The following is a 14060-nucleotide window of genomic DNA, read 5'->3' as shown; positions in this document are numbered from 1 at the left end:
ATGTACATAATAGTTTCCAAGCAATGCTAGATCATTTGTTAGCCAATGTCGACGATGAGGCGATGGTTGGTTTATCAGTAATATCGCCACGTAACACGAATAAACCGTTTTGGGTGAGTTTTCGCCAAGCACGAAACTTAACACTGGAAACGATGTGGGCCTCCTTTGAAAGAGTGTTACAAAGTAACAATGCATTTCTCCTGCACGAGCCATTCACCGTTCATTTCCATCGTGTGGATATACCACGTGGCTACGGCGGCGGTTTGCGGCAAGGAGTACTTCAAAATGAAGAATTGTTACGTTGCAAAAAAGGGATTGTACGTGTACAAAATCAAGATTCAAGGTGCTTGGCGTACGCCCTTGTTATTGCTATTGGTCTGAAGGCATACAAGAATGTAGATGTGCAACGTTATAAGCAGTATCAACGCCAATCGAAATATGTTGTGGATCAAGAAGTCGATGCGCTATGTGCAAATGCAGGAGTCAATTTGGATCATGGTGCCAGTGTAAATGAAATTCGACAATTCCAGGCATACCTCAAAGAATATAAAATTACTGTGTATACTAGTTTCACAGGCCATGATATCATGTACGAGGGACCGAACGATGAAAATCGCACTCCCATAAATTTGATTTGTTTGGCTGGCCATTTTGATATCATCCAATCTTTAACTGCTTGTTTTGCAACCAAGTTCTACTGTGAAGCGTGCCATAAAAAATACAGTGAACGTAACAGACATGTGAAAAATTGTCCTGTAACGTGCTCCAAATGTCTACAGAGACCACTATGCGACAAGACTCAAACGCTAGTGCTGTGTAACGACTGCAATCGGCAATTTTACGGCGAAGAATGTTTTAATAATCATCGTAATATTGTATATCATCAAGGGGAACCTGTATGCAAAATGGTGAAGCAATGTACTAGATGTTACAGAGTATATTCCTTTGTACGAAGTGGACAACGACATCATGATTGTAATGAGATCTTTTGCAATGTTTGTAAGAAGATTGTTCCAGGATCCCATCAATGTTTTATGCTTCCTGATCGACAATGCTTGAAACCTGGTGTTCCTTCACTCATGCACGCAAAGAAAGCCTTGTTGATATTCTATGATATAGAATCTATGCAGGACACGAATATTGGCGATAATACGTATGTACACATTCCAAATTTATTGGTTGCACAACAAGTATGTTATGCATGTGTTGAAAACAATAATATCCAGCAGTCTTGCAGTACGTGTGGTCAGCGCCAGCATATTTTCCAAGGAGAGGATCCAGTTTATAATTTTCTTCAGTACTTGCGGGAACGTCGTCCCAATATAAATAGGATTTTCTGTGTCGCGCACAACGCTAAGGGATACGATGGACATTTTATTTTAAAGGCTATGGTAGAACAATGCCAATGGAGACCTGACGTCATATTAAATGGGACCAAGATACTGAGTTTAACGTTGAATAATCTGACGTTCATTGACTCATTGAACTTCCTACCTATGGCATTAAGTAAATTGTCAAAAGCGTTCAATTTACCCGCAACCAAAGGCTACTTCCCGCATTTCTTCAACACCAAGGAGAATCAATCGTATATTGGACCACTTCCAGAAACGAAGTATTATGGTGCAGATGAAATGGCCGTCGAAGACAGAAACAAGTTCATGCAGTGGTACAACGATCATCGTAATGACACGTTTGATTTTCAGAAAGAAATTCTCAAGTATTGTATTCAAGATGTCAATGTACTGCGACAAGCATGCGTTTCGTTTATGACGTCATTTGAAACAGAAACCAAAGTGAATCCCTTCTTGGAGACGATCACGATTGCCAGTGCTTCCAATTTAGTATTCCGCAGGAATTTCCTTAAACCCAACACCATTGGAATTCTACCGGCACATGGCTATCGATGGAGAAGTACCCAATCGATCGCTGCAATGCAATGGCTGGCCTACATTGAAAAAACCGAAGAAAAACAAATCTTACATGCGGCCCGACAAAAAGAAGTGTTTATTGCGGGATTCCATGTTGATGGTTACTACCAAGATCCTGAGACGTTAGAGGAGCACATCTACGAGCATGCCGGCTGTTTTTACCACGGGTGTAAAGTATGTTTTACTACAGGCCGTAATCAGCCCATCTACAGCAATCCAGAAGACACCATGGAATTCCGTTATGAACGAACGCAACGCAAAAATGCAAGACTGCGTGAATTGGGGTACATTGTACATGAAATGTGGGAGTGCGAATTTAATCAGTTCTTAAAACAAAATCCTGCAATGGCGACGTATCTGAAGAATCACCCGTACATGAACCGCAGACCATTAAATCCAAGAGATAGTTTTTTTGGAGGAAGGACCAATTGCGTGAAATTGTACCACCAAGTCGACGAAAAAGCGGGGGAAGTAATAAAATATTTCGATATTGTCTCACTTTATCCTTATGTAAATAAGTGTGCTAAATACCCTGTAGGCCATCCACGAATTTATCTACAGGGTGATGAAAATATACCACCAATAAATAAAGTCAATGGTCTAATCAAAATGACGATATTACCAAGTCGCCATCTTTATCATGGTCTCCTGCCTTACCGATGTAACAAGAAACTACTGTTTCCACTGTGTGCTGCGTGTGCCGAAGAAATGAACCCAGACCCTACAGCAACGTGTACACACAACGACCAGGAGCGGTGCCTCACTGGAACATGGGTATCATATGAAATCCAGAAAGCAATAGAATTAGGATATCAACCAGTGGAAATTTTTGAAATTTGGGATTATGACATTGAACAATATGATCCCATCACGAAAACAGGTGGCTTGTTCACGGAATATATCAATACATTTTTAAAATCGAAAATGGAAGCGTCTGGCTGGCCTAGTTCCTGTGTGACCGAAGAAGACAAATCAAAATTCATACAAACCGTCCTGGAGCGTGAAGGTATTGCATTGGATCGGTCCAAAATTGAAAATAATCCTACACGAAGAAGCTTATCTAAGCTTTGTCTTAATGCTCTTTGGGGAAAACTTTCGCAAAGATCAAACTTTAGCCAGACCACAATTATTGATCGGCCGGAAGAATTTTATGAAAAACTCACTTCCCCCGACATTAAACTCCATCAAATTGTACCCATCAATGATACGATGTTGTATGCGTTCTGGGAGTACAATGAACATGTGCCTGTTCAAAACCGAAACACCAATGTCGTGTTAGGTGCATTTACAACATGTCAGGCACGTCTGGAACTGTACAAGTACCTGGAAATGTTGCAGGAACGTGTTTTATATTTCGACACGGATTCTGTAATATTTACGGAGAAGCCCGGGGAGCCAACCATTGAACCTTCAACGTACTTGGGATGCTTATCGAATGAGATGGAGTCTTACGGACCACGAGCATACATCAAGACATTTGTCAGTGGAGGACCAAAAAATTACAGCCTAGAAATATACAATCCGGATACCAACGTCACCAGTTACATATGTAAAATTAGAGGATTTACATTAAATTACAATGCAGGACAACAATTAAATTTCAACACGCTAAAAGAAATGATTACAAATCAATGCCGTGGACAAGTCACCATCACTATCCCCCATAAGATATGCAGAACCAAAGACCATACCATCGTCACACGCAAAGAAGAAAAAATGTACAGTATCCAGTACACAAAACGTCGATTTAAAGAAATCAATTCTTATGATACGGTTCCGTACGGGTACGTTAAAAAACAGAAGATGGAACTGGAAAAAGAAGATGAAAAAGAAAAAACTGTAAACACCCAATAAGGCCGCCATTTCTTTTTTTCCTTTTCCTTTTTCCACTCCTTAACCACAAAGCAGCAACACCAAGAAGAAAATGAAGTACCCACAAGAGTTCATAAACCATCAACACAACCATCAGTGGAAGAAAATGCAGTTATCTCGTATCCAAGGAGGAACCTTGACCATAAAGGAGCAACACCTAGAAAAATGCAGTACCCAGAAGAGTTCATAAACATCCATCGGTGAAAAAAATGCAGTGATCCTGTACCCGAGGAGGAAGATGAACCTAAACAGATCCATCATTTACGAGTAAGTTTTATTTCTCTCTTATCAATATTGACTCATTTTTATTGTTTCAGAAAAAAAGAGAATTCATAAAGTAATCCGTCGTTTCTTCTTTTTCTTTACAGGATACGTCTACAAGATTCGAAGATGATGACGCGTCCAACATATTCATTAATTAGATCCTGTATTTATTATGTTAATAAACATGTATAGGAAGAGCACATACTTTTCGTTAAAATACAACAAGTTGAAAAAAATATGTTTTATTATTTCTTGAAACCCTGAACACTTGTTTTCAAATCATGGTAATCTTGAAAATTTAAGGTGGAAAATATATTCAAGATTTGGTTTACATGATTTTGTTCGAAAAATAATTAAAGAATTTTTTTAGTGTCCAAAATTTGATTTTTAATTTAGTTCGAAAAATTTTTAATTTGAAAATTTTCAAATGTGGTTTACATCTTTAGTTCGAAACTTATTTTTAAAAATTGGTTCGAAATTTTTTTAAAATTTTTAGTTCGAAAAATTTTGATTTGAAAATTTAGTTCGAAAGTTTTTAGTTTAAAATATTTTTCGAAAAATTTTTAATTTTTTTTAGTTCGAATTTTTTTTGGGTTCGAAAATTTTTTGTTCGAAAATTTTTTGATTTGAAAATTTAGTTCGAAAGTTTTTAGTTTAAATTTTTTAGTTCGAATTTTTTTGAAATTTTTGTTTCAAAATTTTTAGTTCGAAAATTTTTTGTTTTAAAATTTTTTAGTTACAAATTTTTTTTTAGTTCGAAAAATTTTTAGTTTAAAATTTCTTGCACTCTGCGGAACCGTTTCGAAAAGAATCGGAGCAGTTTAGGTTAAAAAAATCTGGCAACACTGTTTCCATTAATGAAGCGCTTACTGAGCGTTTAAAAAATCGCTTAAACTCACAACAATGTGTTATAAGAAATCTACAAGCGACACCCCTCTTTCACCATTGTTACTTCCAGAGACATAGGCTACTAATTCAAGGACAGGATCTCCATCAAGGTAAAAAAAAGCTGGTAATCATCTTATCTGTCAAAGAGAGAACGATAATATTTAATGTAAACTTCAGTACAATATCATACCATAAAAGGGTTATTTAAGGATGGGTTGAACCCTCCACGGGAACTTTAAGGTACCAAAAAGGATAACCATTAAAAAAAAAATCCAGGTCGAGGGTGATCACTGTCATACCACTCTGAATGTCTAGCATTGGGGTGAGGGTAAGATTATGTGACTTCTATCCTCCAATCAAAATTGAGGTACCAAAACATTCATCTTATCCATAAAATGAAACAAATGAGTGAGGGGTTTTCCCATGTAATCTGTTCACCGTGTGATGGGTCTAAAATCATGTGACCTCTATCAACCAATCAGAATCGAGATACCAAAGTATACATCAGAAAGGACACCCTAATTTCAAAAATCCTAGGACCTAAAATCACGTGATCTCTATCATCCAATCAGAATCAAGGTACCAAAGCACTCATCTTACCCGTAAAAGGAAACGAATTAGTAATGGATTTCCCCGCAAGGGTAAAACATGACGTCATACCATGTGACCTGTTCAGCGTGTAGCGGGTCTAAGATCATGTATCGTAGTACCAAAGTACTCATCAAAGAGGATACCCAAATTTCAAAACCCAGGGTCTAAGATCATGTGACCGCTATCAACCAATCAAATTCAAGGTACAGGATTCATCTTACCCGTAAAAGGGAACGAATTTCAAATATCGCAGGGTCTAAAATCACGTGACAGCTATCAACCAATCAGAAACACACATCTTACCCGTAAAAGGGAACAAATTTCAAAAACCCCTGGTGAGGTCGGGGTGACTCATGACGTCATACCACGTGACCTGAAAATTTGAATTTCCCGCGTGGGCGGGGCTTAACGTCACGTGACCTCTCTCAGCCAATCAGAATCGAGGTACCAAAGCACTCATCTTAGCCGTAAAAGGGAACGAAGTTCAAATATCCTGGTCGTAAAAGAGAGTGAGGATGAGTCATTCGGGCATACGCGGACCCCTACTACTATAGTACATATTAGTTCCTAAGTTAAGTCTTGACCTGACTACAGTAGGCCATGTAGTATTAAAGTTATGGACCTTTAAAGTTCATTTTTTTATGTTTTCGGCACCCTATAACTCTGAAACGACGGATCTCTACACCCATGTTGGTCTATACTTTTTGTTTTATCTTGGTATCAGAAATCATCTCCCAAACGTTGTCGGTGTTTTGAAACACCCTGTATAAGTAAGTCTACTGCAATTGATGTCCAATCCCTACACTCACAAAGAATGCACTGCAAATTAATGGGTTGGCGCAGAATGTTGCGCATATCATGCAACGAAAGGAAAAGGAACGAAGACGTACTAAAGGAAGCTAATGAAGGACGACAGATCATGAAGATAATAGGAAAAAGAAGAAACAATATACTTGGCCATCTTAGTCGGTATTCCCATTGGATCAATGTGTTTATAGAGGGAAAGGCAGAAGGAAAACCAGGAAGAGGAAGACCAAGGATAGAATATCTAGATGCAGTTACGAAGAGGCCTTAATAAAGTGTAAAACAGCTCTCCCAAGCGAGAGAAAAGTTTTAAAATTTCCATGTTGCCCACCAACCTATGGTTGAGGTGAACAAGAAGAGTTTGTAGCTAGCTGATGGTAGAATTAATTGGCTGACCAAGTGCCTAATTCAGAAAGGTAATTGCTTCGGATCAACAATATTCTCAGTTTATACTTTACTTTTAACTGTTAGTTCGCTAAACATCAAGCACTGACAGAACTATGACAGCACCCAACAGTTCCTTTGTGATGTGCTGGGTAGTTTGGGAAATATGACCAAAATATTCTCGCGAAATAAATGTCATAATAAGCTGGATTGATGTGTTAAAACAAAATGTATCAAACAAATCTTTAAAACATGTTTAAAACGAGGGCTGTTGTTTTATTTAGTTTGTTTTAAACGTTCTAAACAAATTGTTTTAAACGTGTTTTTTTTTTCTTCAGAGCGGTTGAACATGTTTAAGACAACTAAAAAATATCAGATTGAGGAAGATAATTTAATTTTCTAACAAACACAGCCCTCCTCTGCAGGATTTGTGCATGGAGTAAATTAGAAGCAGAGTTATATTATTATTATAACAGCAATCACTGAAGGAAATTCTGCACATCAATGTGCGTATAACTAAACAGAAATCAAGTGAAGACGTGAAGTATTTCAACATTTCTTAAATTCCAAGTGTAACGAAGGTTAAACACCTGATATCCAAATTCACAAATTCAAAACTTGAGTATATTTTCGTCACTATCATTTCCGTATTTGACAAATACAGTACAACTGAAAGAAAAGAGCAGTGACTAGCCTACAAGGAGAAAATGACATATTTTAACTAAACAGCTTTAATGATACATCTCTATCTGCAACATGGATAACTAAGCATGATTAGTGTCTACGGGATAAAAACACAATTAACCTTTAGACGGCCGCCAGGGATTTTAACAAAATCGTAGACTCTTACGTAGGTGGCACTGGTGACCCGCCTAATTATTAATCACAGACTCATGATTCGCACACCGTTCAAAAACTTATAGACCACAGATTCCAATGTAGTAAAATTCACGCAATTCCCGCCATATTCGTAGAAGAATAAGAAGAAACACACAAAAAATAAATAAAAATAAAATAAATATGAAAAAAATATTTTGCCGGGCCTTGGCAACCCTTGCTGTCACCCTACACTAACAAAATGATGCTAATGTGTAGGCCAGGAAATTGTGACATTTGCAATACAAAGCATAATGAATTTGTTTTATGTAGAAAATATTCTAAAAAAAATGTCATGCGCACAAAAATATTCATTGAATATGACATTTTTCCCCTTCCCAACATAGTACCACGTTAATATGCAAATCATTTTTGCTGCACACATCATGTATAGGAACATGAATTATGCTTCTGGACCAATTCAGTAAAAGATATCTTGTCTTATATGGAACCATCTTGAAAATAAATGTAAATTAGCCAAATTTGCCCCGCTCCTCCCCTATAAGCAACAAGTACACATACAGATTATTATCACGTAGGGGACTACTTCATTGCTTCACATACCAATTTTTATGAATGTACCACAAAGGAGAATGAGTGGTCCCCCAAAACCTGATGAAAAAATTTAAAAAAAAACTTTACCCTCTCTCCATCGGCCGTGGTACTCCCACATTACCAAAAATGCAACTGACAGAAAGCTTTATCCCTCAAAAATACGTTGGTACCGAATCATCTTTCTATCTTAATTAAGGGGCTGAGCTACTGATGTTTGTTGTAAAAATAAATATAATTTGCGTAAAAAAAAAACTCCAAAAATTGGCCCCCTCCCTACTCCCCACATATAGATAAGAAGTGCAAAAACAGGATATTACCATGTAGTGATCTACTTCAATGCTTCACATACCAGTTTTTATGAGTGTACCCCCAAAGGAGGAAAGACCCCCAAAAAAATATGTTCAAAGAAACACGACCATTATCTTCCTTCCCTTGTCCTGTTACCCCCACATACACAAAATGCGGCGGAAAGCTGCATTTTTCAGGAATAAATTGGTACCAAACCATCTTCCTACCTTAATTAGGGACTGAGCTATTGAGGTTTAAGGTCCCTGACAACCTAGTGAACGTAACTCAAAGAAACTAAACTTCACATTTCATGAACGGAGATCGGAAAACTCCGGATTTCTTTCTTCGGAATTGAACATTTGGACGGATCGAAATTAGGGAAGTTCCCGAAGTTTGGTCTAGCGGTTAGATTGCAAGTAATATCTGTGAGCGTGTAAAATGTAATATATATGAGAATATTTAGATCATTGTTTTAAACGAAACATTTTAAACAAGTTTTTCTTAAAACAAACTAATTTGTTTTAAACATTAAAAACGTTTTAAACGGAAAAACACATCTTTTAACCAAAAACGTTCTTTTATTTAAAAAAACGTGATTTTTTCAACACTGATAATAAGCTGATGAGCCATTGTATTGAGATGAGAATACATACTCTCCTATAATTCCGCACTTTTAGAAACCCATTAAATAAAGTAAGTTACTTTGGTGTACTCTTCCACAGTAGTTTTCTTGTGGAGGACAAAATCATCATCCATTGATTTAGGAAATCATTATTATAAGATTGCTGTAAATGAAATGTCCAGCTTGACATCTGATGGATGATGACTTCAGAAACACAATACTGTGATGGATTAACATCACATGTGACTAACATCACGAACTCAGTATACGTCCAGCAAATAACATGGCGTACCCAGACAGGAGGAAGTGTGTTGTTGAACAAGGTCGTATGGGAAAGCACCATGAAGAACACACAATTGGCGGAGATACTTTGTACGGCGCACTCATTTGTACGGGTAACATTCATAAGTCCTAAACGGCACAAGACCTACATGGCATAGGTCTTGTGCCACGAAATGACTTTTTAGATCTTGTGCCGTTTAAGTCTATGCCGTTTAGGACTTCTGCCGTTTAGGATGTGTGCCTTTTTCATTCACTTCCCTTAATTCTAAAATTCGCCACCACCATACGAAATTGTGACGATGCAGTAACTAGTTTACAATAATGTTACGAACGTAGCTAATTCTAAAGGTAACACCTATATTTGTTCTACTAAAATTATTATTATTATTATAATTATATATGAATTACATTATATATCCTACTTCATTCTAAGAATTAACTATATAATTGGTTAAGGAATTCGTTTCTTTCAAATGGAGATACGAGAATTCCTGACAAATTCCTAAACAAGACAAATAAAAAATGTTTAAAAAGCATATTTTATCAGACTTTTCTGAAACCAAACAAACATTCAGAATAACAATATATACTCTGTGGAGTGTATTTTTTATTAAGAGTAGTACAGAAGCCCACTCTAACTTTACAAAGGTAGGACAAAAGCCCACCAAAGTTTACGTAATTAGAACAAAAGCCCACTTGATATTTCACAAGTGAACATTAAATACCGATTTTATACTAGGTCCTATACATTAAGAAAGCAGTAAATCTAAAACTGAAAAAAGAACATTTATTGTGCAATACAGTTACCATATTTCGCAGTGTGTTTTGATATAGCTGATACGTATAAGCAAGAAAAACTCAACAAATAATGCTAAATTACAAATGTAATATGCAACGCGATACGTTTGCAGAAACCAATACCTAGTCGTTTAGGGGTGTAGCCAGCAAACTTTTCTAGGGAAGCAAGCTTTTCATATATTAAAAGAAACGAAAAGTTTATTTCCAGATTACGAAAGCTTCAATAAGACAATATACATATTACACACGTACATAAATACACATATTATTATTAGTAAATTTCCAGTTTGTTACCTTTTTGAAACCTGGGTCTTGACACTGCGTGAATTTCAAACCACAGTTTGTGGGAAATGAACGAATAAGTTAGTCATAAGAAATCAGAAGCTGTTCATGGAAGTCCATTTGTTTGACTGTGTTCATCTTCTGTACTCTTATATAAAAGAGTTAAGATGAGTGATTTTCTGGCCATACAAGTAGAGTCGTTAAATTTTAATTTTAAAATATCATTTTCTCATGGAAAGCAGGATATAAGAAAGAATTTTTGGAAATAAGTATCGTAAAAAGGGTGGAGTAAGATTTTTTTAAGAGTAGTGTACCTCGCAAATCTCTCAAGCTAGTAAAATGAAGCTTGGCATATAAACTTTCGAATAAAAAACTGACAATCAACACATAAATGGGAAAGAATAAAGGGGACACTTTTTTAATGTTCGAATTCCCCATTACTTATTCAGAAAATATTTATAAAATAAGGAAGGATTTGCTTAAACTGGATGTGTGAAACTCGATATTTAAACTTTTAACTAAAAGTAATAAAATATATGTTTCAGCGTCTTGAAAAATTACACTTCTAAGAGAGAATGAGGGTCAATTTCTATGACATTAAAATTTCCCACTGCTTTTGAGATTTGGGCAGAGAACTCATTTCCTTTAGGTCTTGGTTCATTCTGTTAAGCAAATGAGAGTACAAAGTGGATGATTAATTAGGTTCTTTTAATTATTTTAACATGCTGATGTAGTTTAATTTTCTTTCACATTCTATTATTAACATACTTAATTTGCTGTAATTATTAAACACATTTAATAAGTATAAAACAGACTAATCCCCATTTTGGGGCTAGGAGTTTGTTTCGGGTGTTAAGCCATCATTTGCCGTCCGTGACACACCCTTTAATTTTAACTTCACGTACAATCAAGGCTCAGGTCTCAAAAATGTAGCATATCTCAAATATACTACTACTACTACTACTACTACTAATAATAATAATAATAATAATAATAATAATAATAATAATAATAATAATAATAATAATAATAATAATAATAATAATAATAATAATAATAGTTAATTCGAACAGTAACAGCTATGTTAGTAATACTAAAACGATCATTAATAATGGTAACGAGTAAGGAGTAGTTAATTACGAGTATGACAACTATTTGGTACAGAAAGAGTTGAATGTGTAAAACTAATTTACTTCAAAGAAAGCAAAATTTATGACGTATATAACTGTAACATAATATCATGTTGCTAAACGAGGTCAGTGGTGTGAAAATAGAAAAATAGACATTATGAAAAATCTGGGAACCACATTTGATAGGCCGTTAAAATTTTGTCACCATACAAATGCTATCATGCAAAGAGCAAGAAAGGAGAATAGGCTTTATTTATTTACCTTTTTTATTTCAGAATGATAGAATATGTACTTATACAAATTACTTGTAAGAAGTAAGCTACAATCTGGTTCTGTAATATGAAACAGTATATCTAAAACTTTGACTAATAGATTGACAGTATTCTTGGCACGGACGCGATGGTAGCGCTACAAGATATCTTTAGGTCTAGTGTCGTTTAGGATTTGCGTCGAGAAATGATTTTTAGGTCTTTTGCCGTTTAGGACTTGTACCGCGTCCCCCTTTGTACACGCCCACAAGTAAACTGGGGAATCCCAACAGTCAAGAGGCACTGCATTGTTGAACAGGGTCGTATGAAAGTGCAGCATGGAGAATACGCGAGTGCGAGTGATCTTTCTTTACAATTTAAAGCTGGGACATTCTGTACAGGCAATCAAAAGAAAAAAACTAAATTGTGCATCTGGGCTAGGAATGACAAACAAATGCACCATTTGTCGTTGGTTTGTCACATTACTTTCCGGTGAGACAGCATTGCAAAATGAGATATACGGGCATTGAACAACATCATATTAAGAAGATTTCAGCAAAACCGTGGAACCAGACCATCGGCAAAATGTTCGTGTCATTGCAGACTAATTTGGTAAACACCACATCATTGTCGTTTGGCAGCTTCACGCAACTTGTAAGTGAAAGACTCAGACACTCATGGGTGTAACCTAAGTTATCCCAAACAAATAAGAATTTCCATCTGGAGTTGAGCAGTTCTCTGGGTATAAGAAATAACCAGGAATGTTTCCTGCATTGGATTGACACTTCGGATGAAAAATCTATCTGCTACAACAGTCGTAAACGTTCAGGACCACTGGCGCAAATCCCAGGGGGGTGAGGGGTCATTTACCTCCAATCTTGGAACTGGGGGACTGTGCCCCCAATAATCCGATTTGAAATATGATTTGGGGGCAGATTTGTATTCGATTGCCACAAAGGAAAGTGAGATGAAATTGATGGCCCCCCAGAATAAGCCTCAAACCTGTCCTCCCAATGTTGAAGACAACCCTCCTTTCTGATCATCACAGCATGGTTTTTCAACTTCATAAATATTTTAAACATTGCTTTAAAAAAAGATGATGATAATGATTATGGGTACGGTCTTACCTCCCCCCCCCTTCCAATGTTGAAGACAGATTTGCGCCTCTTTTCATGACAATAATGGAATCGCGATCAACGTCTAGAACAGTTTCATAAACCACCTCCCCACCCAAAAATCTATTGTTGCTTGTATGGTAGTCTATGGTAGGAGTGATCCACTTTTGTTTTTTATTAGGTGAAGAGAAATCAGCAGTGTAGATCGTTATAATACATGAAATGCACCAGAAACTTGTCTGCAAACATCCAGAAACGGTCAACAGATTTGATGTTCTCATGTTGCTCAACAATGTTGTCGCGCAAAGGACGAGGCACGCTCTCCATGAGTCCCAGTATAAAGCCTCTTTTCACCAGTATTCAACCGATATTCTCTCCCTCTAACTACCACCACTTCCAACATCTCCGTCATTTCTTGGGAGCGAAGACGTTTTCTGCTTTTTGGGTGGTTCAGTCTGAATTTGATGGTTTCTTCGCGCCGTAGACTACAGACTTGTTTCACCACTGAATTCAATTCTTGGCCGAGCAATGGGAATCGTGTATGGTTGCAGACGGTAGCCATTTTGATTAACCAGGTGCTGTACTTTCTTCTTTTTCCTGTTTTTATTGCCTTTGGAAATGATACATCTGGTGCTGAGCAGGGACGGAGTGGGTCGGTGAATCAGTGGGTCAAGGTTTGTGAGTTAACCAGTGGGTTGTGGGTCAACAGGATGTGACTTACTGCAACCCAACACCCACCATGACCCACATACCAACCATGACCCACTCTGACTCACCGACTTACTCTGACCCACCGACGAACTCAGCGCAGTGCATTGTACTCAGCATCTTCTGAACACTGGTGAATTTGTCTACGTTTTACTTTCAAGGCCTCTATTTTTCTTCTTTTTTCATTTCTTTCTATTTACTTACCTGAGATGAGTAAATCTAAATGAAAAAAAGAACTTCAGGCACTTTTGGATATTGATATTTGTAATTGTAATAATAGCAATAAGACTTACTACTTGCCTCTCGAGACACAACCTGAGAGTTTTTAGAATAGCTTACTACTGGAAAAAGATATTTTTTTGAATCATCTGTAATAACGTATATGAATTATAAAAAAATGAATGTGACTATGAGTGTGTGATCAT

At 36.7% G+C, this 14060-nt stretch overlaps 1 protein-coding gene across 1 annotated transcript; it reads left to right on the top strand.

Annotated features, from left to right (window-relative positions):
* The first annotated feature begins 939 nt into the window (after positions 1–939).
* LOC145673747 (uncharacterized) lies at positions 940–4287 on the top strand. Its single transcript, XM_081743492.1, has 2 exons — positions 940–4067; positions 4169–4287. The coding sequence occupies exon 1, from the start codon at positions 1035–1037 to the stop codon at positions 3780–3782; it is 2748 nt and encodes a 915-aa protein (XP_081599618.1). The 5' UTR covers positions 940–1034; the 3' UTR covers positions 3783–4067; positions 4169–4287.
* Positions 4288–14060: the final 9773 nt, after the last annotated feature.

This window comes from Thermobia domestica, chromosome 17, assembly GCF_964235325.1.
Source record: "Thermobia domestica chromosome 17, izTheDome1.hap1.1, whole genome shotgun sequence".
Taxonomy (NCBI): Eukaryota; Metazoa; Arthropoda; class Insecta; order Zygentoma; family Lepismatidae; genus Thermobia; species Thermobia domestica.
Note: the sequence above shows the minus strand (reverse complement) of the source record. Positions and strands in the feature narration are given on the sequence as shown.

Coding starts and splice junctions, on each gene's coding strand:
- LOC145673747 (XM_081743492.1), top strand. CDS start 1,035: ATGCTTCCTGATCGACAATGCTTGAAACCTGGTGTTCCTTCACTCATG.